Consider the following 27,693-nt stretch of genomic DNA (forward strand, 5'->3'; position numbering starts at 1 on the left):
GGGGGGAGGAGTGGAAGTTTCCTCTTAGGTTTATTTAGATTATGCTGTATTTCTGCAAAATTTGGGATAATGACATTTAGAGATAACAAAATCTAATTTTATTCAAGCACTGTGTTGAAGGCTGATCCACTGATGGTCTGAGGGATGCATTAAAAAACCTGATCCATTAAAAGCTAGCGCATATAGGTTATGAATCAAAATAATTTTTTTGTCAAACAGAGAAAGCCTTGGATCCTGTTTACTGACTGGAAAATAATGGGAGTTTTATCCTGTTTTTTCTTTCTTTTTTCCTTAGAATGGTTTTGTTTTGATGAAAATCCACCCCACCACCAGCTCTTATCAAAACTCAGGTACAGCGATATCTGTGGGATAGTGCAGTGATTAATAGACCATGTTCAAACAGTGATCACACACATCATAGTCCTTTTTTATTGTTTTCATTAGAAAAACCTGTATCAAGTTCTTAGTTATTATCACATCCAGATAAAGCTGCAGTGCAAATCCATACATAATTGTTAAGAAGTTCGTAAAAATCACAGGCCTAGCTCATACATAATGCTAAACATTTTTTTTTTTTGTTAAACCATGGCTGAGTGTTATGTGAAAATTCTGCCCAGGGGCTTAATTATAATTTGTTTACTGCTAACAAAGCACAATCTTAAACCACGGTTTGTTATTAGCTTATAAATCTTGGTTTGTTAAACTGTGGAGTGATCATATGTATGAACCCAGCACTTCCCAGAACCATGGGTTTTGGTTTTTTCTAACCATCATCCTCAAATGTTTACCCCACTACAAAGGCACAAGGCAAGAGTAACTGGAAAACAGTTCAAACTTGTGAAACAGCCATGGCTTGTTTAATCATCTGTGGGACAATTTATGGTTAAACAAACCATGGCTTAGTGTTATGGGTAAACCAGATCACAGTGTAATAATCCAGTGTTATCGCCGTTTCTAGTTGTATAGGCTTCACTGAGTCACATTTTATTCCAGAAAGACTAGGGAAGAATACTGTTATAAATCAGACCCTTAAAATTTGCATGTAAACATCCCTGAGGAATTTAAGCATTTAAGACAAGTTCTTTCTTTCTTTCTTTCTTTCTTTCTTTCTTTCTTTCTTTCTTTCTTTCCATAACCTGTATATTACTTTACTTAAACAGCACATTTAATCTTCTATACAGGAGCAGATGAATCAAGTTCTCTTTTTCTGAGCAATTATGTAATCAAATTTAAAGTGACAAGTTTCAAGATTAATAAAAAATGAAAAGCAGCACTAGGGACTGTCCTATTGCAACATCTCTCGTGGGGACTATAGATGAGAGTAGCAGCAAAGACACAAGATCCCTGGCTCCTATCAGGATTCAAATTAATCTTCTTCCTGTCAAGTGTACACCCACTGAAGGAAGAGAGAATTGATAGGACATCCAGAAAACAATTCATTTCAGAAGTGAAAATGAAGAGGCATGTAAATCAGGCTGCGAGTAGAATAAAAGAACTTGAATCCAGTGAAATACATCTCTCTAAGGGTGCTTCCAGGCTGGGAGAACTTGCTAGCACACAATCATTGCTGTTCTGTTTTAAGCTGGAAGTAGAACAGCAACTCTGCTTCTAGATTTCTAACACTCTTTAGCTAACTGGTCCTCCCCCCTTTCCCCAGACCCAAATGTTTAGAACACCATTGTGTAGAGGAATGGTAAATTAACTCCTTCACTGCACTCTGGATCATAGCCCCCTGCCCCACAGCTGCCATTTAGGGCAGGCATAAGCAACCTTGGCCCTCCAGATGTTTTGGGACTACAATTCCCATCATCCCTGACCACCGGTCCTGTTAGCTAGGGATCAAGGGAGTTGTAGGCCAAAAACATCTGGAGGGCCAAGGTTGCCTATGGTTGATTTAGGGGAATGTAAGGGGAAAAAAGATATAAAGGCAGTGGTATTTGGAAAGGGCAGGATTAAAGTGATTCCTTTTTCACAGAAGCAAGGGACAGGCAGGCAGGGATTGACAGGAATAGCAGCACAATATTCCTCCGTAAAAGAATCTCTCCAGAGAATCTCTCCAGATTGATAACTCACTTAGAATCGCAGAATTGTAGAGTTGGAAGGGACCATTTGGATGATCTAGTCCGATCTTTTGCCCTCTTTACAGAGAACCACTCTACCTTCCATTTAAGGGAACAGTGCAATAATCTTTAGGATGTAAACTTTATACAGCAATAATATTTTCTGGGCTCCAATATCTGCAGTAGTGGCCTGCAGGTGGCAACAGTGAGGCTGCATTGCTCTCCTGGCTTCCCAACGGCATGGAAAAGGAGTTGAGGCATGGAGAGATTGGTGTGCGGCAGCTAAGCCAATCTGACACTCCTGCCACCATGCGCTGCATCCCTCTTCCTCTTGGTAAGTGGCAGTGCCCCATGCTGTTGGGAAGCTGGAGAAGCAACATAGTACCACCCACACAGCCCACTACTGAATACAACATAGCATAAGTTCAATATGTTCATTTTGATCCAAAGTGATTTGTTCTACGCTTGCTTTTATATTTCACAACTGCTTGGAGTGCGGTACAATAGTCTTGCGACTTAAAATTTGTATGCTATGTTCCAAAACTGACAGCAACATGGAATGTAGCAATGTAGCATTTTTGTGCAATTCTGATTCCTAGTAATGCTCACAGAAGCCTTCCTATTTTGTTTTTACAACTCATGGTTTGCATGTGGCTCTGTGGATTGGCTGATATCAGAATTTTGAATCAGTTGGAAGATAAATTGCACTTGCTTTTCATAACCTTCAATAGATATTCGTTCATTCAACCCGTGGAACCTGATTGGGGGGAAAAAGAGAGAAGCAGCAATGGGGTTAAGGTTATAATAGGTTAAATAATTGTGTAACAGGGATATTGTATTATGCTCCACAAAAGACTGAAACATGCTACGATCCCTTACAAGGGCTTTTCTAGCCACAAAGTTATATGTGATACGACTCCTCTATTTATCACAAGGATGCTTATTCCAAGATAGTAGATGGTCCATAAGTCAGCTGGACTTAGACTGGTAGCTTTTGAAAAAGAAACAAGAGAGTAGAAAGTTGGGATGCATACCAGCCCACTGACCCGGAGTCCTAGCCAGCTCCATTACAACAGAAGCCAAGGAGTGGGTGAGATATGTTTGGGTTTACTAAGGCATATAGATGAAACTGATTTGTCACTTCATTCCCTTTTACTGTGTACCAATGAAGTGTGGCTAAAATGAACTAACCACATATAAAACTTGTTGTGAGAGATTAGAAAAACAAGTATTTTATTACTTTATACCTGACTAGTCTTGAGCTTCTACATTATTAATAAAAGATTCAATCGCAGCTCGGTTCTGAATACTACCTATTAGGGGAGTTCTAAAGGAAATCCTAAAATGATTGGAATATTCATTCATTCATTCATTCATTCATTCATTCATAAATAAATGGTTGCCTATTATATAGGAGCCCTATTTCCAACTACAGCCAGGAAGTGTTACATATCTGCAGCCCAAGCAATGTCATAACAGAAATGAGGTCCTAAAGAGATGCTTCAATTCCAATCTGCTTTTTATAAGGACAGGTACAGGATCTAGCCCTCCCTCTATTTCTTCGGACTAGTAGGGAAACACTATGGGCATTTTAGAAGTGTTGCTCTCTGCCAAGTTTCAGTTGCCATGTCTCATTCGTTTTGCTAGTTCTCATCTGGTGTTTTCACTAGGAAGAAATTGTCAAGTAGAATACTGTACCTTGGCAAATCTTCGGGTTTAAAGATCACTGGGTTAAATCGATAAATAGCATTTGTAAGGTTGACAAAGTGCCTGCTGTCAGTGTTACCAACACATATACCTGGAGGAGAAATCAGTATTTTGAAAAATTAAAACTGGTAGTGTTGAAGTTAATATTGCATTAGCATCACAGACTTCATGAATTAGATTCCTAGCTTCCTATGAGTGGCACTGGACGCTATCTGCCTTACTTTTTCTTAGGTTTTGAAAATTCCGTCTTTTATTTATTGGAGCAATGGAATACAGCTGAACATTTCAGAAAAACTGTGCCCATTGTCATGTTTAAATGTTAACTCTTTACATAAGCAGACATTTTGAAACAGACTGGAGAGCTAATTAGTAGCTTTGAATTGGATCAGAATGAAATTATTAAGGGCAGTCCAACAACTGAGCTGCTCTAAAAGAAGAAAATATATAGCCTGGTTTCAGCTCCATGTAAACCTGAAAAACTTGAGGTACACTGTTTGCCAGTTTCCTGTTGACTTTTTTTTTAAATGACCACCATGTTAGGTCAGAAAGAGAGGAAAACAAGCGTTTCCAGTCATTAATAGTGAGTGTGTGTACGTACCTGGTGAAGGGGATAAGATAGAAAGAGAATACTCAGAAAATGAAAACAAAGTAGAGGTTGTTGGGTGGGAACAGAAGGGGAAAACAGTAATAACGCATTTGCCAGTACCTGGAGCTACACTGCCAACATCTGGGAAAACATCCTGGATGGTCTGGCGGAAAACCTGCACTCCAAAGGTCTGGTCGTCCCAGGGGCTCACTGGGAGTGGATCAAAGGCACTGTCCATTTCTATCTTTACTCTCTTGTCATCAATTGTTTTGTCTACTATGCCCAGGACCTAAGAACACACTCAAAGGAACAAAGAAGCTAAAATAGCAAGGTGACTTCCATTATGGTATTAGCACAGATTGCAAACTCTTAAGTAACACTCTGCAAACCAACTAAAGATGCACAATCAGGACAGGAACCTTTCGGGACCTCATTGTGGAAGTCTGCTTTCCTGTTACACAATGGGATAGGTAGAGATACAAAGCATTCAGTTTGGGGTTACTGCCTCAAAAGACCCTCCTTTAGGCCCCTTCAACAAAGATACATCCCCAATGTACCAATCACTTTTGAGGTATTAAATAAATACAGAAAAAGATGACAAGCCAGTTCAGACGTTTCTTGAATGGGAAACCAGGTTTAACTGCAAAAAGGAACACAACCATAGACATACCAATTATTAAACCTTCTAAAGTCTCCTGGCCAAACATGAGGGCCAGGGTAGGTGGGTGGGGGAGAGAAACAATAACCTGTTAATTTAACAAACTTTTCAGAATAAATAAAATACCTCATCAACTGTTTGTGACGAATGGATGCGGAAATTCACAGTTGCATTTGCAGAGGGGGGAATAACGTTTGACTGGAGAGGGGAGAAAAAGAGAGGGCTTAAACATGTGACAACAAACCACAGTCTAAAATACGAGCTTCAGAACCAAGGCAATTTCACCAGTAATTTCTGAAACCAATGCACAGTCCTCAATATTAATTCAGCCTTGCAAAATAATTATGCGAAGGTAATTCTTGCCTAAAGTGTCACTGTTCATATTCTTTGCTTAAGCCACTGAATGAAGGTCTGCTTTTCCTCCTTGACAACCTAGGGATCCATTAGACATGCATGCATTTGTTGCAGCACTGACCTATGATGCATGGCAGTGAAAAGCTCACTTATTTTAGAAAAAGGTGGGCAGGCCCAAGTGCCTGCTGAAATGAGTACATGTACAACTGGCATCTCCTCCGTCATACAAGAAAGGCTTGGGTCTACTTTCTAAATTTCAGAATGAAAGAAGAGAAAATATGTGAGCTGCTCATATCTCAGTATTCGAAAGCATGGTCAAGGAGTGTGTGCTAAACTGACTTTTCCCCTTATCCTCTCAAAGGGCTGTTGGAAGGTGCAGCTTTATCTTGAGGGAGAATCACATTACCAGGTGAGGAATGCATGGCAAATGAAAATGTACAATTTTTTTGAATGGTCAAATGACTATGGCTTCAATTATAAATGTAAGGTAAAAAGTACATAGTGCTATTGCAATATTTTTAGAAGCAACAATCAAACTTGTTGCAGAAAGTGTATAATGGCTAATCCAGTTTCATTATGACTTGTTGCCAAAAGTTATTTAAGACATGAAGCTTAAATTAATCAGTTTAACTATACAGATCTGTTCTTTGCTATACAGTACACTGTACTACTGCATTTACACAGGGCAGTTGGAACCACATGGCACAGCTATACTTGAGAACAGATCTGTCTCTTTAAACATGGGTCTGATCAAATCATGCATAAAATAGGGGAGATATGGTTTTAAGGTGCATAAGGAGGTTACATGCAGGTGCACATTCCTCCTCAGTTCACCCCTCCACAACCCAAAGTTGTTATTTTCCACCTTCCAGATTCTAATATCACAAGTGAGCCCACCTGAGAGTAAAGCAGTTGGGAAGAAGGGATGTGGGTTCAGCCACCTCCTCATGCACCCCTTTGTGATTTAACTCAAATACCTGCATGCCACACATGATTGAGGCAGACCTCCATTTAAAGAAACAGCTTTGTCACCATCATGGGTCATTTGGGAGACAGTTTTAAAGCAACAGAAAAATGATAAAAGCAAAGCCTACTGTATCTCAGTCTACCTCTGGGTGTCACTCTTTAACTATCACACCAAGTAAAAGCCACTAACAAACCACTTTCACTGTTCTGGCAAGCTCAGGAGCTCTTCCTCTGTTACATTTTGGGGACCTCATGTGCAAGTTTTTTAAGGTTACACCTATTAATGCTAAGTGTGGATGTTACAAATAACAGTTTCAATTACAGTACAGAAACATTGATAAAGAGAACACTGACTGGCTGGGTGATGTGCACCAAACAGCTAACCAGGTTTCTTGCTATGAAATGTATGGAATGGCTCTCTCACCAACTTGCCATAGGAGCTAAAATACTGTGATCATGAAGTTCTATTTTAGTAAAACTCCCCTCTTGCAGGGACTGACTGAAGCGAAAGCTTTCTGCTCTACTAGTTCTAGAAACTAAGCCATTCTGAGGACAAGCCACCATCAATAACAAATCCCATACTAAGAGGGCATGAATCGAATTGACATTCTTAGTTCATGGGACGATGCCAGCAGTGAATATTCAGCATGGGAGGAGAATTTATCATTCAGGGGAAAAGAAACGGATTTGTATTCCTATAATTCACTGGTACTAGTAATATTGAAAGCTGAAAATGTAGTTCTGAGAAATTTAGACCCTCATTACACTTTATGGAAAATCCAATGAATTCGTACTACAGTACCTTGACTCCTGCATGAAACATAGTGATTGCAGTGGTAGTCCGAACTAAGGCATTGGTGGTAGGCGTCTGTTCAAGAAATCTATGTAAAGATTTAGATGACACAAAGTTCTTAGAGATCAGAAGTAAATTAATGTAGGATTCTGCATTCCATAAGTCAATACCAATATTTTAAATCAATAAATGTACATTTGTTTTTCATTTTTTGTGCATCTTCCCTTGAGGTTGCATTTAAGAATATGGTTGCATTTTAACCACTGTCCATTCATTTCTTTGCAACTGCTTCATGAAGTGGGCACTTTACTGAATATTGTTTGTGCTTGTGATATGCACCTCCCCACACCCTCATGGACTTATTATTTTGCAAACTTTTTAAGAAAAATGCTTTTAAAAATTGTGTAGTGGCAGCATGCTCTCCTGCGGTATCCCAGCATAGGAAAGCTCTTGTTGCTGTAATAAAAATGTGACGAAATATCATGTTTCTTTCTTACCTTCCAACAAGTGGTCCAAACAGCCACAAATTTGACATAATGATATTTAGAGGGAAGCTGAACTGAAAAGCAAAGGGGAGAAAAGCAGTACACATCAGCAAGTCTGGATTAAGAGAATGGTTTCTTCTGATTTAACATTTTTTTAAAAACCAACCATGTTGAAGTAGTCTTCTAAGTGCACTTTAGAACTTTCCTGTATGCAGGAGACAGGCCAATGGAAGAGCTGTGTGGGTAGGGGGCAGGAAGAGAACTGTGCACATAGAAGCAACATGTAGGAGAAGGGAAAAGTTTGTGAAGTTCTGGATCAAACCAATAACTCTACAAGGATAGGGTTGCAAGCACAACCCGCCAGAGATCTAGGCAGTGGTGGAGTTCATGCTCCGGCACTGGGCAGCGGAGAGCAGGCGGGGTTGGGGCTGGTGCACGTCCCGGGGGCGTGGCGCCCAGTGCAAGCAAGGGGGCAGCCGCGATGGCATCCCACCGGAATTGCGCTGCCAGGGGGTGGTGTGCTCCCCCCCGCACCCGTCTTCCTCCATCAGTGGATCTAGGATGCCGCTTGTGGCACTGACCTTGGACAAGTTACACAAAAAGCAACTGCAATGAAGCTTTCCAATGCAATACAACCTTCCTATTAAACAACCTTTCCACCAAGTAGCTGATATTAGCTTGCTCCAAGTAACAAAGCATGTTTCAGCAGTATGGGAACGACTCCCATGCTAACTCTGCACCCCCATGCTTCAATGAGTTTCCAGTTGGATCAAAGTATACTTTGCTGTTTAATTCAAACTGCCATACTATAGCTTGTGCTTGCCTTCCAAACAACAGTTTAAAGTTGCCCTGGTTTGAAGAAAAGTACGGTCAAACCTTGGTTTTCGAATGTCTCAGCTGCTGAAAGTTTTCAGAAGCCAAATGCCAAAAACCTGGAAGGGAATGCTTCTGTTTTCGAATGCGCTTCAGAAGTCGGATGGCTTCCAAGGCACGTTTCTCAATTTTCCCCATTGAACTTGCTGACAACCCTTTGATCCCTGGTTTTTGAACGTTTTGGAAGTTGAACAGACTTCTGGAACGGATTACATTCAAAAACCGAGGTTCCTCCACAATAGTTTGATTACTCAAATAATGACAAACTATGGCTTGATCAAAGTAGGAAGAAAGTGAAGAAAACGTGTGTGATTGTGGGAGTACATGAGAACTATAACTGTAAATGAGGCTTTGATGTTATGTGGGAACTGAGCCACTGTGGCAGAATGAAACCTGTTGGCGGGGGGGGGGGGGATGGAAAGTTGCTATGAACTCTATCAATTGGGAATGACTCTGAAAATTCTAAAACTCTGACTAGCAACAAGTTTTGAAAATCGTAAGAAATCTAATGTTATCACTGAAAATTTAAGGTCACTTCACTGAAATCACATGAAAGAGTACATATTGTTGAATACTTACATCTGGTGCCAATTGCTCAAACATCAGGATTTCAGGCCCATGACCAAACAGATTGGGCATGGGATGCTGCTCCAACCTATAACAACAAACAGCTATATGATTGTAACTATCAAATGCAAGACGAAAAATAAACAGGCTTCACTCCTATTACTTTGATTCATGAATTTAGGCAAAAGTCTGCAATGTCTTAGTCATCTTAAAATTGCTACTTTAGTTTCTGCTACAGATAAGTATCATGATGATGTTAGATTTCAAAACAGAAGCTGTGTCAGTGATAATTTGAAAGCTGGAGGAAATTCTCAGGAAGATGTGCTATAAATCAGATTTATTTCATGTTTTAACTGGGAAGAGATCATGTCACAATCTGAATGGAGGAGGGTAAAAGACCACTGCAGTGCGTCTTCAACATTATGTGAGGCACTGTTTTCTTACTGTCCATTTCCCATGCAAAACCAACGCTTATCCATATACCGAGGAACAGGAACAGTCTTAAGCAAACAGAATGTGTGGCAAGACGCTGGAAGGTGTCCCATGGCTGGATCTAAATGTGCAACAGTTCCAGGCTCATCACAAGTGCTGGTGGTAGGTTTTCTAAAAATCAAACTAAGCACTCCCTCAGTAAAGGCACACATAAACCTCTTCCCCACTATATCATCAGTATGTATTATAAAACCATACATACACATTCTGCTGCAACAGGTTTCTAAATATGCTTCTAAAAAGCATTTGCATTGCCTTCTAAAAGTCTGTAGGCACCAGCAGTTTTTGTTTGGGAGGGAGCTCCATAACTCTTGGGCTACGGCAAAAGCAGCCCCATTTAGAATTCTGGTAGATTTCAACAAACAGGTTTGTCTCCTCAGATGATTTGCATGCTTAAATAAGGAGAACATGTGACTTAAATATGCATGTTGTTGTTTAGTCGTTTAGTCATGTCCGACTCTTCGTGACCCCATGGACACCAGGCACTCCTGTCTTCCACTGCCTCCCGCAGCTTGGTCAAACTCATGTTCGTAGCTTCGAGAACATTGTCCAATCATCTCATTCTCTGCCGTCCCCTTCTCCTTGTACCCTCAATCTTTCCTAACATCAGGGTCTTTTCCAGTCTTCTCTTCTCATGAGGTGGCCAAAGTATTGGAGCCTCAGCTTCAGGATATGTCCTTCCAGTGAGCACTCAGTCCAACATAGTGTTCTATAACCATTAGTGTCCCTTATTTCTGAAATATTGAACTGGCAACTCAAGGCACTACAGAGCAAAATAATTTATGTAACATCTCTAGGCTACAATCAGAATGGAGCTTATTTTTAACTAGACACATATAGGATTTCACTATTACCAGGAAAGGAAAATACTCACTTGGCTAATGCTTCAGAAAGAATACCAATACTTGTCCTTTTAGGTGGTGCAGAAGAATGACCAGGCTCTGATGTCACAGTGAAATTTGCTGTAATTGCACCCTTTTCTGTGATACCTATTCTGATAAGTGGGGGGAAATCAATTATTTAGATTCAGGATGTAAGAATTCCCCCCTATCTTCTAGTTAGACAACCATTTTGACATCCCTGCTATGCCATGCAGCACAGTAGGATCCCTTGTCAATGTCCCTTTGGCTCCCTCAGCTCTGGAAAACCCCACACCTACCCAAGATCAATTTTCTCCATCACCTGGCTACCATTCCCCTTTCAGCAGTAGTGCCCAGGAAGAGGAAGTGGTAGCAATCCTAAACTAGGACCTGTTTACTAGCACATAGTACTCTATAGCTGGGGGCTATTCCTATGATACACTCACATTACATGGGTTAATTAGTTATACTGACCCTAAAAGAAGATGAGGCGCAGTATACTTTTGTAATAATCAACAGCAAGGCTGTCTTTAGCATATACACTGCCGGGATACAAAGATCCACCCAGTGCCCCCAAATTTAGTTTAGCCCCGAAATTAAGGAAAAAAGCAGCTCGCGGAATGCATAGTGTTCTCTAGGCGCATTTTTGCAGACATGGAAAACTAAAATCACGTGCTGAAACACATCTGTAGTAGAGCCCTAAGTACTAAGTAGTTAGTCAAAGAAAATGCCGACAATTAGCGAAAATAAACATTTTTAAAAACAATTTCTCTATACGAATTTGAACTGTAAGTGATGGAATTAAATTCAATTTGCAATGTTTCATTCGGAGTCAGCAGCACCTTTGACACGACTGGCAGGCAGGCGGCGCGAGATCAGTCGTGTCAAAGGTGCCACTGACCCCGCTGCCACATAGCAGCTCAATACAATACGTAACATAATATTTTCATGTAAGAGTTAACTTCGCATGCACGGCGCCATTGAGAATGACAAGCACTGTCACTGAGTCTGACAAGCGCCGCGGTTGTGAATGACAAGCGCCGTCAAATCTGACAAGTGCCACTGCTGGCGCAGCGCATCTTTGGTAAATGAGCGCACACAGTCGAAAGTCCTTTAGTGAAACAGTAGGCATACATTTCGGTAATACCTAGGTATATATTATATGTATTTTGTTTTTCTAGCTTGATCAAAATTATTTTTTATTTCATAGCAGGTAGATAGTTAAAGCTTAGGCAGCTTCAGCGGTGGGCACCTGGTGCCCCCCAGAATTCGGCGCCTGGGTGCCCCGCACCCCTTGCACCCCCAGGTAAAGATGGCCCTGCTCAACAGCACAGATAGGCAAAACTTAGGTGAAGATTTACTTAGATTGTTGATTCCACACACTCCAAGTAGATCAGGAACAATGTTTGACTCCCAATTGTTTAACAAGAGCAGCAATTGCATTTATTGTGGAAAGTTCTCATCATTTCTTACTTACGAAGCTACTGGTTTCTCTATTCCAGTGACAATACCATCAAAGATGAAGCTTCCTTCATCAAGCACGAAAGAAAGTTGAATTCCTCTAGATTCCAATTCAGCCACAATCTTCATGGCTCCTTTTTGACCCCCCACCTGAAAAGCCCACAACAAAGTCATCTCACCAAATGTCATCTCATTCTGTCTCAGGCAGCAATAAGCATCCAGTGCTTCAGTGGAAAAAGACAATTGCTATACAGGTTATACACACACACACACACACACACACACACACACACTTCTACTGGAGTGAGCAATTGATGTGTGGTGCTCCAAACCATTTAACCTTGCACCTAATGAACTAATTTCATTCCAATATATTATTTGCTGAATCTTGCTATCGGCCTGCACTCAGAGGTAAATTGTGGCACTTAATTCCTCAAGTGTAGCAGCCATTAGGCTAACACAAGGTTAGGGAACCTCCAGCTTCCAGGCCAATCATGGCCCACCAGGGTCGTTTCACCAAACCATGTCTACCCAGCCATTAGCTGACATTACTGGCAATGTCAGCTGATGGGCGGAAGGCCAGGGTTTAATCCTATATTGCCTGGGTGATCCTTTATCCAGCAGGGGAAATATTCTCTGTTAAAGATGGAACTGAGTTCGGCCCAGGATTGGGCACTTAAAAGAGGAGACACTTGCAAATCTTTTTCAAGTCTTCCCAGTCTCAAACAAAGGCAGAGAACTGGAGTAATCCCTTCCTTTGCTTGCAAAACCCACCTCTTTTTCTGCCTTCTCTGACAAGTGACAGGAAAGGGAGAGGAAAGAGGTGTGTCTTGCAGGTAAAAGCATCTTAAAGCACTTGGCAAAAGCACCCTCCAGACTGCTTCCAAGGGGACTGTGCAAGTCTTCCTGTGTTTCTCTTTTAAACCCTTGACTCTAGGTTTAAAGGGGAAGCAAGGGAGACTTACAATGCCCAAACAGGAGGGATTTTGACAGGCAAGTGGCCTTGCTCACCTGCCAATATGTGATGTCATGATATTGGACAGGTCAGCAACCCCACCCACCTGTCACATTTGACATATGAAGCCAATCCTGATGAGGAATTGGCACCCAGAGTCAAAAAGGTTCCCCAGCCCGGGCTAGAACATACTCAATTTTATGCAATGCAAGTAGTACAAGTAACATAATCCAACAAACTCTAATAACAAATCCATACATTTCAATATAGCTTCTATTATTACATCAAATTGTAAACGCAGTGAAGACAAGCTCCTAACCCTCAAAACTTTTACTTTTTTTTTATTAATTGGGGGCAGTGTGGGGCCGGATACAGAATTGTAATGTTAAACAACACAAAAAATACATATTCTTCCCCCTATGCAAAGCAAAATCCATATTCCTATGCTGACGACAGTTGACTAGTCAATAGGCACCTACCACTGCAGTGCATGGAAAACCTTTTATCAGGACAGCACAACACCATTAAGGAGTCTCCATGTAAAAAGAGCAGCAGGCTGACCCACTCAAGTTCAGTATCTACTGTTTCAGCCTTTGGAATGAGCTATAAATCTAAAATAAATAAATACGGGGGAAATTAAAGACACATAGAATACCTCTTCATCATGCCCAAGGCCAATATAGAAAGACCTGTGAGGTCTGTAATTTCGTCTCAGTAAGAATTCTAGAGCATGCAGAATCCCCTGAGGAATAAAAAATAAAATGTTAAGCACTGTCTATTTAGCACCTTGGTTACAGAACCTGTTCCATATTAACAGCAACTGTTGTGGGGCAGCATGAAGGACTGGTTCTGTCCCAGATTAAAGGGTGGGATTTGAGAATCCAATGGCATTGTACTAACCTCTGATTGAAGCAAGACACCATTTAATTGTATGAAACTTAACTTTGTCAGTTGACTGGGAGGGGATTATAGATCAAGGTGGGAAAGTCCAAATCACAGAGCTAAAAAATAATAATAACGCTGTCAAAAAATTCCATGTAGAAGCTTTGGAGCATCTATTTAGCCTGTTCTTTGGAAGAAAATGGAGGAAACTGTCTTGTGGAAATGCCTGTGACTTGGAAAGTGGTTTACTGGATGAAAGTAGTGCACACTGAACTTTCTGTATGAGCTCTGGTAGTCAGTTCTTGCTTTGCTTGCTGACTTTCAGGCTGCAGCACTTTATCCAGCTGGCAGCTCCCTCTGGAACCAGTCTCCAGGTTCCTATCATCTTCTTGATTTCCAATTGTCAGGGGCAGCAACCCACTGGCTGGCTGCACCTCCTTCCTTCTCTCCCTACTTTCAGGACAGCCTTTGGCCCAATGGTGTCCACAGAAATAGTGCACCAAGTAGTCAATTTAAAGCAAAGCAAAATATAGTGATATGGCTAAAAGGTTCTTTTTAAAGTGAACTGATTTATGTTTGCTTGCAAAATAATAATAATAATAATAATAATAATAATAATAATAATAATAATAATGGAATGCTTCTCCTCACACTGTGAACAGAAAGCAGTGAACCATCGTTAATGTGGCATGCCAAACTTTGTGGGACAAACACTTTGCAGCCCACCCACCCTGCAAAACGAGGTACATTTACAAAATACATATACCATAACAGAGTTTTTGTTATCGAGTGTTCCTCTTCCATATATAAACCCATCACGTTCCTCAGCAGAGAAAGGGTCACTGACGTCCCACCCGTCTGGAGAAGCTGGAACAACATCTATATGTGCAAGCAGCATGTAGGGCTGCAGCTGAGCGTTAGACCCCTGGATGGTGAATAGGTGGCTATATTCCCCAATAACTTCATGTTTAATGAATGCTGCAGAAAACACTGCAGGAAAGGCTTCAGGGAAGAAAAACAGAAGGGGAAGAAAATTAGCAAGGGTTCCTCCAAAGTCTGAGGTTAAGGATTGGACAAATCAATGGGGACATATTAACCTTTGGTATTCGGTGCAACAGTTGGTATATTATAGTGGCTGGTATATTTCAGGAAATGGGTAACTGAAGGATGAGGAAAGGCATAGCACACATCTCTTGCTGGTCCCACCACCCTATGGGGTGGAGGAACAGAGTTTAAAGCAAACAAAAGGATAAAGTAAACAACAACAACTATGAAAGCTAATCTTAATATAATTTCAATCTTTTCTGAGCACCTAGTAATTTTGCTTGTTTGACTGGTATTGGCCATGAAACGTATAAGGCCAAAACCACACTACATTAATCTACTCTTGCATAACAACTGTAGCTCCTGCATTTATTACCATACTAAGAGTATATGTCAAGTGCTCAAAGGTCTTCACATGGGGACAGAGGTCTTTCCCAGGCCTACACAGAGATACTAGGGTTTGTACTGGCACGTTCTGTAAGCAAAGCACACTCTACCATTGAGATGCAATCCTTTTGTGCAATTTATCACAAAGATATAAATACTTTTTTTAAAAAAGAAGGATTTATTTACAATTGTAGAAACCTGTATTTAAAAGTTCCACAGCTGTTTCGGTTCATTAACTTGCATTCTACTCAATAATAAATCACATTTTTGTCAGCTTAGTACTTTAGTTTTGTCGATAAAGACTCTTCTTTTACGACGCAAAGATTAGATACTCTATTAAGTTAATGCCCATTTGCTAGTTAAAAGAAGGAATTTAAGTTCAAATACCTTTACGAATATATGGCTCAAATTCTGCCAGGGCTGTTGTATTTTGATCATTTGCTGAGAAGGAAACTGTTTGCATTCTGATGGCACCTTATATAAAATATAAAAGAAGAGATTTCGTGACTTTCTCAGACAGGCAATTATTAAAACAACAGTGCAATGCGATAAACTCTCCTTCCCTGCAAAATAATGTAAAGGCTGTCAAGATGCCTATTCAAAGGATTAAAAGTGCCATTACCAGTGGGCTGACAGAGCCTGCAAATGTCATTCCCAAGAAGGCAGTTACAATATTTCTGAGAATATTGTGAATGGCAGCTGTGTCTGGAGTTCTGTTGCATTGCTGAATGATGTGCAGGATCACACATTTAGATGTGCAAATGGTGCCCCTGATCAAGTGGCTGAGTGAGATCCCCAGACTCCACTAAGCAAGAAGATGTCTGTACATCTTGAATCACGTTTCATTTTCATATAGACAGTAATACAAATGAATGAAGTGGAATCTGCACCCTATCCCCACCCAAAATCCACATTATTTCATTGGCAGGGTCTTGGATCACATGTACCTATATTTGATATCTACATGAAACCACTGAGTGGGGTTATCCAGAGTTTTGGAGTACGTTGTCACCTGTATGCCAATGACACAGTTTTACTTCTCAATTACCACTGCAGGTGAGGCAGAGGACGTGCTGGACTGATGTCTTGCCTCGGCAATGGACTGAACGAGAGCCAACAAACTGAAGCTCAATCCAGATAAACTAAGGCACTGTTAGTGGGTGGTTACTTAGACCAGATGGATGGGAGGTTGCTTGTTCTTGATGGGGTTACACTTCCTCTGAAGGAGTGGGTATGCAGCTTGGGGGTACTTCTGAATCCTTTGCTGTTGCTTGAGACTCAGGTGGCCTCAGTGGCACAGAGTATCTTCCATCAGTTTTGGCTGATGGCCCAGCTGCACCCCTATCTGGACAGGGATACCCTAACTTATGTTGTCTATGCTCTGGTATCCTCTAGGTTCGATTACTGCAATGTGTTATAAATGGGGCTGCCTCTGAAGACGGTTCAGAAACTTCAGCTGGTGCAGAATTTAGCAGCCAGGTTGCTCACTGAGGCAAGATGGTTTGAGCATATAATGCCAACTAATAGGCAGATTGGCTGCCTATTAGTTTCCGGGTCCAATTCAAAGTGCTGGTTTTGACCTATAAAGCCTTAAACAGCTAAGAACTGCAATATCTCAAGGACCACCTCTCCCCATGTGAACTGACTCATATGCAAGGTTTCCCCAGTATGGAAACAAATTTGAAAGCCTTACTTACTGGGAAAGGCAAGCTGAGTGTGCTGGCTCCAGAAGGCTGGAGATGTCTGTGGGTGGTTCCAAGGGTTTGAGTAAACAGGTTTTTGTGTATACGCAGAGCTCTTGGAACCGAACCCCTGCATTAGATGCAATCGTACTGTAATTGGTTTTAATGTGTATACCTTGTTGTAAGTTGCTTTGGCTCACTTCTGTGAATAAAGTGACTGAGAAATAATAATAACAACAATAAAGATACATTATATATTAACTGATTGATGCGAACAAAATTAATATGTTTTTGGCAGACATTCAAAGAGCAAATAAACGGAGAACAGCGCTGTATGACAGGCAGCCAGAAAAGTAGAAGCGCCAAATTTCAGTGAGCAACAAAGAAAAAGGCTAAAGGCTAAAGTCACAAAATGCAGACAGGCTATAATTTTGCTCTCCAGAATTACCATCGGTCACTCTATGAAGAAGCCTGAGACAGAAACATTTACTTTGAAGAAATGAATACCTTTTCCACCTGATTTCATCATTGCATTTGTGACTTCAGAAACTAACTTGGTTTCCCACAATTACATGGTATAAATTCTACGTCCAAGGCTCAACAAATCAACATTCTTCAAAGGTACTTAAATACAGGAAGATCAGGAACTATAAAATGCCATCTTATTATTTATTATGTGTTTAAAATTCCACTGACTACTACACAATAAATAAAATAGACAGAGAGCTGCCAGAAAGGTTTATAATCTAGTAGACATACTGACGCTGCACAAATTGAAGTCAGTTTGATGGAGAGAGAGAAAAGGCGGGACCTTTAATGCTTAAACAGCTGGGGGACAGAGTACCCAAAGAAATGATTTTTCTTATATGAAAATGCCCACATGAACTTGCCCAAATCTGCATTGGAGTCCAAGCTCCAGGTGCCTTCACATTCAGAAGCTAGTTAGATGCTGATTTGGAAAATGGCTTTTCAGTGGCTGTGTCATGTGTGTGAGACATCCTTGTCAGACAGATCCATGAAGCACCAACATCATCATCATCATTTAGATAGCACATTTATAACTAAAAAAGCTCCAACGTTTTTAATATGCGATCTGTAGTTCTGACTTTTTGTCTGATTTTGATCTGATCTGTATTTCATTCTGCTTCTACCAACTGCGTTTGATTATTTAAATTGTACATATTTATTCTTTTAAAGTTGGATTTTTAGTACGTGACTCTGGATTTGCGAAATTCTTAAATAGCATATGAATATTCAAAATAAATAAAACCTCCAGAGTTCTGGTACATTCATAGCATAATGACCAGATTGAACTTATTGACATTGGCAGTAGATAATAAATGTACCTTGACTAAAAAGATAAGCTTATCATTAAGAACAAGATAACTAGAAATATCAAGGATTGGCTAAACAGAAAAGACACACGTCCTCACTATCAGGCTCCTCCCACATGGCTATTTCCCATACAGAAACTGTATGTATACTGCAAACAAGCCTCCTAAGTTGTTTTCTTTTCTGTAAGATTCAAGCATGGGTAGATTGAAGGATAACATATTGTTTACACAATCCAATGTCATTGCAACAAACTATATGTAGATAAAATCAAGCCTTTAAAAGAAACATATTGGGAAACAAAATAAATGCAAAACCACCCTGTCTTCAAGCCGCTCACTTCTCAGACATGAACCACAAATCTGTTGATTTCATGTTATAGACACTAGAAATACTCAATAAGCCCAATGATCATGTACTGCTGTGCAAGAAAGCACAAAGGATAGTCCAACTAAGGATTCGTCCACAGTCCTGTGCCTAGAAAGCATAAGTCTGAGAAGTTTTCTGCTTGCCCAGTGTTTTCTACACACAAGTCCAAGCGGTTTTCCCTGCTATTTTCCCTGGGGAAACCTGCTGTTTAGCACTGGATTGGAACAAATGTCAATTTGCAGAAAAACCGATTGATGTTTGTTCCAATCCAGCAGTAAACAGTGGATTTTCCTGGGGGGAAGGCCTTAAGTAGCATCCCACAACTGGGTATAATGGAATGCATTATTGCAGAAAGTGATGGATGCAATTTTTACAATGCACTGCACTGCACTGGGTTGTAGCTCATGATAATCCTACCCAGAGCAGTCTCACTGAAATTAAAAAACCTAAGTTGCCATGTCTATTAATTTCAATGGGTCTACTTTATACAACCCTATGATCTAATGGTGTATTTGGGGGGAATCTGTAAAAAATATGAGCATCCAGGTTTTTGCACTGTGGTGGTGCTAAAAACCATTGAGTCTGTGAATCCTATTGTTCACTCTGCAGAGGAGAATGCAAGCTGTGATTCCATAGTTTTGTGTGTAATACAGTGGTACCTCGGGTTACTTTGCTTCATTCCGGAGGTCCGTTCTTAACCTGAAACTGTTCTTAACCTGAAGCACCACTTTAGCAAATGGGGCCTCCTGCTGCTGCCGTGCTGCCGGAGCCCGATTTCTGTTCTCATCCTGAAGCAAAGTTCTTAACCCGAGGTAATATTTCTGGGTTAGCGGAGTCTGTAACCTGAAGCGTATGTAACCCGAGGTACCACTGTATAAAGAACAGTAAATATTCAGCTACTATAATGTTAATATGGGGGCTGTAATATGGGGGCTGTACAGCAAATTGACGGCTGGCTGAAAAATCATCAGCAGTTTTCAATATACATCAGATTACCATGACCAAATCTTTTGATTCCCACATTAACTCGGAAACTATGGCAAGTCCATGCTCTGCCTTTTCACAAGTGCTTTGCTTTCTCAAGCCACACACACTTCTGTTGGTTGAAACTGGGGCAAATAAAGGATATCGAAAGAAAGACATTGTAGATTAGCCTTAAATGGTATGCAAACCTTCGTATGTATATTCAGAAGTTTGTCCCACTGAGTTTAATGGGACTTACTCTCAGATAAGTGTATAGAATTGCAGGTGTAGCTGAAGGTGGAGGGGGGAAGACTCACAGAACTGTAAAGCTGGATGAGACGCTGAGGATCATCTAGTCCACCCCCCTACAATGCAGTCATTATGAACTCCTATGAGTACAGCACCAGAGGGTAACCCGCCCCCCTCGAAATAACCATGCACACCCACACCCCCTTCCTGGACCCCCTTAGTTACTTGAAGAAAAGGCTGTTTCCCCATAAATATGATAGCCAAATCATAAACCGGAAGCTAAAACGAGGCTGCAATCCTAAGCGTGCTTTACTTGGAAGGGTTACTCCCATCAAAACGAGCAAAGAGAAGATAAGTTGAGAATGGGGTGTCCATGTGAAACATGCCGTCATTCCTCTTTCAGAAATCTCACAAAAACTTGCCGCACCCTGAAACGCCGTTTTGGCTCCAGCGGTGCAACTGAGGTTCAGATCTGACAGGGAAAAATGGGTCTGACCCACTGAACTCCAACTCCCAGCAGCCCCGGCCAGCGCGAAAAGCTGGTCAGCAATGATGGGAACTGCAGCGACCCCTGGAGCCCCAGGCTCCCATGTTTGACTTGCATTATGTACTTTACTTCAAAATGAGGCAGTGTGCAGCCCAGCTACGTTTGGCGACCCTTCTTCTCCTTCTGCCGAACTGTGCCCCGAAGTCCTACCCAAACGGCAACGCTGCTTTGCCCCTCCTGCACCCTCTTCCTTAGGAGACCCTGCAACTTTTACTCTGAGGGAAGCAGCTGCCGCCGCCGCTTCTTCGGCCCCTCGACCCATTTTATTGACTTGTGTTGAGTTTACCTTGCAGCGCCTCTTTGAGCTCCCGCCGCTCTTGGGGACTAAACGAGGGCTCCAGGCGCTGCTGCCGGCTCCTCCGCGCCCAGAGCTCCGGAGACGGCGCGGGGCTTCGCGGGGCGTAGGTCCGGACCAGGACCACGGCCAGCAGGGCCAGCACAGTCCCGCACAGCGCCAGCAAAGCCACCCAGAGAGCCCCTCGCGCTCGGCCGCTCAGCGCCGCCATCTTGGCGCCTTCTGGCCTCCGCTCGGGGTCCCTCGGAGATCGGCGCGTCCCCCTGCGAATCATTAATGGAGCTGGTTACTCATCGCAAGACTCCCCGCCGGTGTGGGCTCGAAGCGTTTATCGAGTTCCTCGAGATTTCAGTGGGACTCGGCTCCCTCCTAAAATAATAAAAAAATGGCTAGGCAACACAAGCGTGTGCCTGCGTAATATCGGCCGCGTTTGGGACTGCAGCAGCTCTTCTTGGTGTTAAAAACAAATGGGGAAGGAGAGCAGTATGTTGCAATCCTAAGGCTGCTGCCATTCACGGTTACCTTGGAATAAGTCCTATTGAACACAGTGGGGCAGGGCAAGGCAGGGCCTCTCATGAGGCAAGGTAAGGTGACAAGAGGGGGGCGGCGGACAGGATTGCCAGGGGCAGCAGATCCGGCCTCCCAAGGAATACATCACATGGAGATCTTCACTTGCTGCCTGCTCCTGATGTAGAGCTCAGTATTCCTCTTCCAGGCAAGGGACACATGACTATGTTTGGTTTGCACCAGGTGCCAAAATGTCTTGGGCTGGCCCTGCTGTGGTGCTTGCTTCTGAGTAAAGGTGGCATGCATAGGATTGCGCTGCTCAATAAAGAGTGAAAATAGCAGTGTGGGTCCAGGGGGGGATTTCAAAGAAACAAAGTTGTTAATATCTTTATGAGGACCATCAAAAATACTACAGAGTTGCAAACGAGATTTCTAGAACCCCAGAACTTCTGGAACTAGGGGGTGGTTGCGGGACGGAGGTGTTCCTGGGCATGAAAAACCAGGTCTGCACATTGTTTGGAATAGATGAGGTATTCAACATTTAAGCCCGTCTTTATCAGCAAGGTTGGAGATTATTTTCAGGCAATGCTGTAGGTAAAGAGCTGGTATTAACCTAGTACTTGGAGGGATTGTATCCCTAATATTCAGAGTTCTACCTATGCCCAAATAATTGGGCAAAAGAGAAGTACAATAAATTCAGCTAGGGCTTACTTTCAAGAACCAACGCATACATCCAGACTACTGGGGTGCTAGCTGGGATAGTACATTTCAAGTGCAAATATTTCTTGTACCATGACAACAGATTGGGCTGTTAATGACTGCATAGATTGGGTAAACATTGTTTCCCCCTAAATGGATATGATCTAATATGTGGTGGGGACAGGTATGCTTCATACTTGATGACTTGTATAGAATGGTTCTTTTTTTGAGAATCTACTGCCATGCTGTAACTGTTATAGGGTGAGCAGACATCTTGCCTTCATTGTGGGGACATTTAAACTTTTCCTAATGCAGACTGATGTTGATGGGAAAATACAGTTCTCTTGCTACACGGCAGTTAGTATTCAGATACCTTGGATGGTGTGAGTTAACACCCTCCTTGTCAAAATGTGTAGTACTTTCACACTTATTTTAAAATCATATTTTTCTTATTCTATAAAGGATACCTAAAGGACTGTCTCGATCCATATGAACCTACCTAGATTTTAAGATTATCATCTCAGGCTCTGCTCTGTGGTTTATATTTAAATCAGACCTGTTGGGTAAGTACTAAAAACACAGACTTTTATCCAGACTTTTAGCCAAGTTAGTGAATGTTATCAAATTGTTAAGGGTGGTTAAAAGAGATTGTGAAGAGCTCCAAAAGTATCTATACAAACTAAATTGTAGGGAATAAAATGGCAAATGCAGTTCAGTATGGACAAGTGTAACACATTGGGACAAAAATAAATAAATCTTAATTTCACATATGGGGTCTGAATTGGCAGTGACTGACCAGGAACAAGACCTTGGAATCATAGTGGATAGCTTATGAAGATGTCAACCCAGTGTGCAACAGCTGTTAAAAAGGCGAATTGCATGCTAGGAATCATTAGGAATGGAATTGCAAAATAAAACTGTTGATATCATAATGACATTATACAAACCTAATTGTGCAATCACACTTGGAACACTGTGTGGTTGCCTCACCTCAAAAAGGATATTGTAGAGTAGGAAAGGTTCCGAAAAGGGCAACACAAATAATTAAGGGGATGGAGCAACTCCCCTGTGAGAAAAGTTTGTAACATTTGGGAGAAAAAGTAAGAGGAGACATCACAGAGGTGTATTAAATGATGCATAGAGAAAGTGGAGGGGGAGACGTTTTTCTCCCTCTCTCATAACACTAGAATTTGTGGACACCCAGTGAAGCTGAACATTCAGAAGAAAGGACTTACCGTACATAGCACATAGTATAAACTATGTCATTTGCTCCCACAAAAACTAGAGATGGCCATCAACTGGAAGGGATTTGAAAGAAGATTATACAAATTCATTGATGATAAGGCTGTTAGGGGCTACTAGCCGCAATGGCTATGTTCTACTTCCACTATCAGAGGCAGCTTGCCTCTGGATGCCATTTGTCTTCTTGCAGGTTTCCAACAGGCTTTTGGTTGTGTATCTGAAGAAGTGTGCATGCACACGAAAGCTCATACCAAGAACTAACTTAGTTGGTCTTTAAGGTGCTACTGGAAGGAAAAAAAAATTTTTGTTTAGGCTTTTGGTTGGACACTGTAAGTAGTAGTAGTAATAATAATAATAATTTATTATTTCTACCCCGCCCATTTGGCTCGGTTTCCCCAGCCACTCTGGGCGGCTTCCAACAAAATATTAAAAATACACTGAAACATCAAACATTAAAAACTTCCCGAAACAGGGCTTCCTTCAGATGTCTTCTAAAAGTCAGGGAGTTGTTTATTTCCTTCACATCTGAAGGGAGGGCGTTCCACAGGGTGGGCGCCACAACTGAAAAGGCCCTCTGCCTGGTTCCCTGTAACTTGGCCTCTCGCAGTGAGGGAACCGCCAGAAGGCCCTCGGTGCTGGACCTCATTGTCCGGGCAGAACAATGGGGGTGGAGATGTTCCTTCAGGTATACTGGACCGAGGCCGTTTAGGGCTTTAAAGGTCAGCGCCAACACTTTGAATTGTGCTCAGAAACTTACTGGGTGCCAATGTAGGTCTTTCAGGACCGGTGTTATGTGGTCTCAAACAGGGATGCTGGACTAGATGGGCTGTTGACCTATCCCAGCAGACTTTTATGTTTTTATGTAGACAGTATTGCATCATTTTTATCCCCTGCAGTACACTTTTGTTTCGTTGGTGGCACAACAGGTGCAAGAGAGGAGCTTTCACTATAGTTTGTTTTAAACTGGTTTAATGTGGCATGCATGCTGGGCCTTTGACTGGACCTGGCTTCAAAAAACAAACAAAAAAAACCCCACCGCCTCTATTTATATGTGCCTCTGGGGATGAGTTATTATGCAGAACGAAACTAAGGAAACTTGGATGTTGTAATCCAAGATATTTTTGCCCACAGTAGATGATTCATGAAGTTCTGTTTTCTTTGCAAGCTGGGCACCATTTATCTGGAAGCTATAATGCAGCTGCATTATCTTATTCAGATTACATCTCAATGTTTTTTTCTTCTTATTGTTTAAGACAATTATAAGAATTAAACAAACACTTGGATGCAGCTTTAAAACAATATATTTTTAAAGTTCCAAAATCATCTACATTAAGCATGCATTTGAAATCTCTGTGATTTTCCACTAGTTAGAACAATGTAGATTTGGGGCGGGGGGAGAGATAATTTTATTTCTGTTTCAAGTTATTTCCATTTCCATTTCTTATTTTTTATTTTATTTGGAAACTCCTAGAGTGGTTTGATTGCACCCCACCCCTCACCTGGTTCACATGTAACACTTAAACCAAACCACATCTCAGTGTGCATGCCCAAGTGTGTGTGTGGCCTTTGGAAGAGAAGACTGCAGTTGCTTTACTCCTCTCTTGTTGTTTTGCTGCTGTGCTGTGCTGAGTTAAGCCATAGTTTGACTTAGTGTATTGTCTTAACCTGGGCTTGTGATTTAGCTACGGCAGACAAAACACAAGCAGTAAACCATAGGACAAGCTTTGAATGCAACTGATGGTTATTCTGGAGAGGGCTAAACCGTGAGTCTGGGTTCAGAAGACATGATGAACCAAACTATGACTTATTTCAGCACAGTGCCGCATCAGAATGGCCAACCTTTTATTTGGTTTGTTTTTTCATGTTCTCTGGCTTGTGCTGTATATCTTAGGCTTAGCATTTACTTTAGAACATTTAACCTTAAGTCATAGGCATTACATATTCAACACCTTGGGGCTGCTAGAAGGAATTACAACAGAAAACGAAAACATCATTTGCATTATTCACATTTTTATATAAAAATTAATTCGCATTTACAAAATAAAATTTAAAAAGACAACTTCTTCTAGGTTAACTAGTCAGGCAGGTCTGCCTGAGAGGTAGATTCTCCCCGTCTGTGACACACGTTAAAGAAAATCCACGAGAATGTTTGCATAGATTAAAATAGCTTGAGAGGGATCAAATAATAAACCAAACGTTGCCCTTGAACTTTGTCCTGTAAATCAAGTTAGAGTCCTCCAACCAAAATTGCATCTGAGGTGAAGTCTAAGCATTGAGTAGACTGCAATCTGAGTATTTTCAATATAGTATTTAAGAGGTACAATTTACCCTTTTATCCCATACAGAATATGTATGGGATTGGCAAACAGGTCCCAGGAAAATTGGCCCCTTCAGAAGTTTTGTTTATTTCTCAATATGAACTTAAGCTGAATGTTTTCTAAATGTTTAGTTATTGAGAACAGGAAACTAAAGCACCAAAATACTGTGCAAGTAGCTATTATCTTGCAATTTCTAGACACAAGGTAGAAGCAGCAGTCAAAAGACAGTTACAGTTTTTGGATTCAAAGCACTCTGAAAGGGTCTGTCTATGCATGTAGTTCCTATGGAAAGTAATTTACACACACACCAACACACACACACCTACCCCTGAAAAGAACTGTTCTTTAAAAATGGGGAGTTGTAATAGAGAATACAACATTACTTCTAGGCAGTAGTTTGATAAGGCTCAGTACCACAGCAAATACAGCACATGTTTCAAGAAATGATGGATGGTCACTAAACATACTGGTGGTGCATTTAGACCATAGAAACAAAGAGTGCTGTATTAGGCTGTAGTGATGAAAGCAGAGGAATAATTGGGCAACATCTTCAGAGACATGCTTAATTTTAGTGTGAACTCTATAAAATCAGTTCACACTTTGGAAGCAAACGTCCCCTTAATAAACCCCAAATAACTACACCTCATGAGAGTTATGTCTGTTGATCAATCATATGTTCTCTGTGTTTCCTCGTATTTCTCTTAATAAAAACAAGGGTGATGACTGAGAGTTCCTGGGTATGTGTGTATGCTAGATACATCCTGAAGGGTTCATAAGAATTGCTTGAAGTGTGGGATGAGGCCTAGAGAGAAGTCATTATAGTCCTGCTATTCTTCTGCTTCTTCTAGATAGATGAAGAATATTCCCTGAGTTTCTCCTTCTGTCGCCCATGCCAACTGCTTCAAGAATCGCTTGCTCTGCATTTCAATAACCAGAGATGAATGGAGGCAGAAGAGATCATCAGGTCAGAAGCCTCTGGGATGCAAAAGCACCAATGGTCCCATTCCAAAAATGCACAAAGGCTATTTTCCTTGCTATTCAGACACAGGGACATCTCTTCATAAAGCAATGTCTTGGTCAAGAAGTTTGCCATCATATGAGTGTTTCTCATGAGCTCACAGTGCTGTCTGTGCATCCGAATGAAAAATGCTTCCAAACATTTCCTAGGAGAAAAAAAAAAAGATTTGGGTTAGAGTAACTGATGTTGAGAATACTAGTAACAGGCCAGAAATGTACTAAGAAGAATGAGCGCTCAGACATTTCACTTATTACCACATTTTTCTTTTAACTTACCTCTTCTAAGTTTTGAAATTCAGCGCTGCTGTCTTCCAATGATTCATCAGAGATAGAGACTTCTATCTGACTTGACCTCTGTATGGAAGCATGACAAATCACCAGTTATTGTTTGCAAGCTAAAAAACGTGATAATGTTGCTAGTCAGCCATTTATTTGTTTAAAACCAAAGGTCAGCACAAGACTCTAAAAGATTTAATTACCAATACAAATACTAGCAAGGGGACAGCTCAATATATATTTATTTAAGATGATCTCCCCAATGTAATGCAGTAATAGATAGTATATACAGCAACTATTGTGTACTTTTTCAGCTGCTGCTGCAAACATCGTGGTCATGAATATAAGAAGAGGCTTTTAGATCAGGCCAATGACCCATCTAGTCCAGCATCCTGTTCTCACAGTGGTCAACCAGATGCCTGTGGGAGCACTCTCCCTTCCCCGAGTTTCCAGTTGTACTCTCCCCTCTTTGCAATGGCCTATGGCTACAAGTAATAAATATTTATTGTATTGTAACATGGGGTATAATTGTTATTTGTAGGCACTGTAACATGTTTGTAGTGCTTTGTTACACTGTTCTGGCACTAGATCTACATGTCAGCGAGCTCCACAAACATTTTCTAGTATAAGGAACAGTTTATTCTATGCAAATTCATTAAACAGTAATGTGCCCACACACAAACCCTTATGGTCGACATATACCAAAATGAATACATTGTGTTAATGTATTCATTCCCAAGTATTAAACGTCTTGTAAGAATGAGACAACGGTTCTGTGAATAGTTTGGTTTCAGTGGAGTTTGGATGATGTGATGGCACTTCAAGTTGTTCTTGGAAGGGTCAATGCATTCAAATAGCATTTGTTAAGGGTGTGAGTGGAGTGGCAATCGTTGGAAGTTTGAAAAATAGAATGTACACAAACATCTTTCATGAATGTTGTAGACACAAATGTCTGTGTGTGGTTCAGGACAGGCTTCTAAAAATATTGCCCAGCCCCCACGTATCTGCCTCCTATCATGCCTCACTCAGTAGCTAGACCCAGCCTCATGGTGGAACAAGGACTTAGT

General features: G+C 41.3%; 2 protein-coding genes and 1 long non-coding RNA gene across 5 annotated transcripts in view; 1 reads left to right on the top strand and 2 right to left on the bottom strand.

Annotated features, from left to right (window-relative positions):
- Positions 1–406: 406 nt before the first annotated feature.
- On the bottom strand, positions 407–21,002 carry PM20D1 (peptidase M20 domain containing 1). Its single transcript, XM_083617131.1, has 13 exons — positions 20,559–21,002; positions 15,518–15,604; positions 14,466–14,701; positions 13,473–13,559; positions 11,879–12,012; positions 10,416–10,535; positions 9,062–9,137; positions 7,622–7,683; positions 7,134–7,212; positions 5,138–5,209; positions 4,474–4,642; positions 3,759–3,858; positions 407–2,817 (listed from the first exon to the last, which is right to left on the bottom strand). Exons 1-13 carry the CDS (start codon positions 20,839–20,841, stop codon positions 2,691–2,693), a joined length of 1,632 nt encoding a protein of 543 aa, XP_083473257.1. The 5' UTR covers positions 20,842–21,002; the 3' UTR covers positions 407–2,690.
- A 152-nt stretch (positions 21,003–21,154) lies between these two features.
- LOC310764061 lies at positions 21,155–26,812 on the top strand. The gene is made up of 2 exons (XR_014548996.1): positions 21,155–22,336; positions 26,182–26,812. It is a non-coding gene; the product is annotated as an uncharacterized lncRNA (long non-coding RNA).
- SLC26A9 (solute carrier family 26 member 9) overlaps positions 25,009–27,693 on the bottom strand; it is a 59,537-nt gene continuing 56,852 nt past the window's right edge. For all 3 annotated transcript variants that reach the window (XM_083617115.1, XM_083617116.1, XM_083617114.1), the window contains 2 exons: positions 26,627–26,704; positions 25,009–26,496 (listed from right to left, as the gene is read on the bottom strand). In XM_083617115.1, coding sequence (XP_083473241.1) covers positions 26,449–26,496; positions 26,627–26,704 — 126 coding nt within the window. In that variant the 3' untranslated portion in view covers positions 25,009–26,448. The remainder of the gene's footprint in view (positions 26,497–26,626; positions 26,705–27,693) is intronic.

This window comes from Podarcis filfolensis (assembly GCF_964270895.1).
Source record: "Podarcis filfolensis genome assembly, chromosome: 6".
Lineage (NCBI taxonomy): Eukaryota > Metazoa > Chordata > Lepidosauria > Squamata > Lacertidae > Podarcis > Podarcis filfolensis.

Bases quoted from the DNA above. Each gene is read 5' to 3' on its own strand.
- PM20D1 (XM_083617131.1), bottom strand. From the start codon at position 20,841: ATGATTCGCAGGGGGACGCGCCGATCTCCGAGGGACCCCGAGCGGAGG. The intron at 7,684-9,061 runs GTAAGTATTCAA...TTTGCTTTTCAG, and splicing joins TTGAGCAATTGGCACCAGAT to TTCAGCTTCCCTCTAAATAT. The intron at 7,213-7,621 runs GTAAGAAAGAAA...ATCTTTACATAG, and splicing joins TTTGGACCACTTGTTGGAAG to ATTTCTTGAACAGACGCCTA.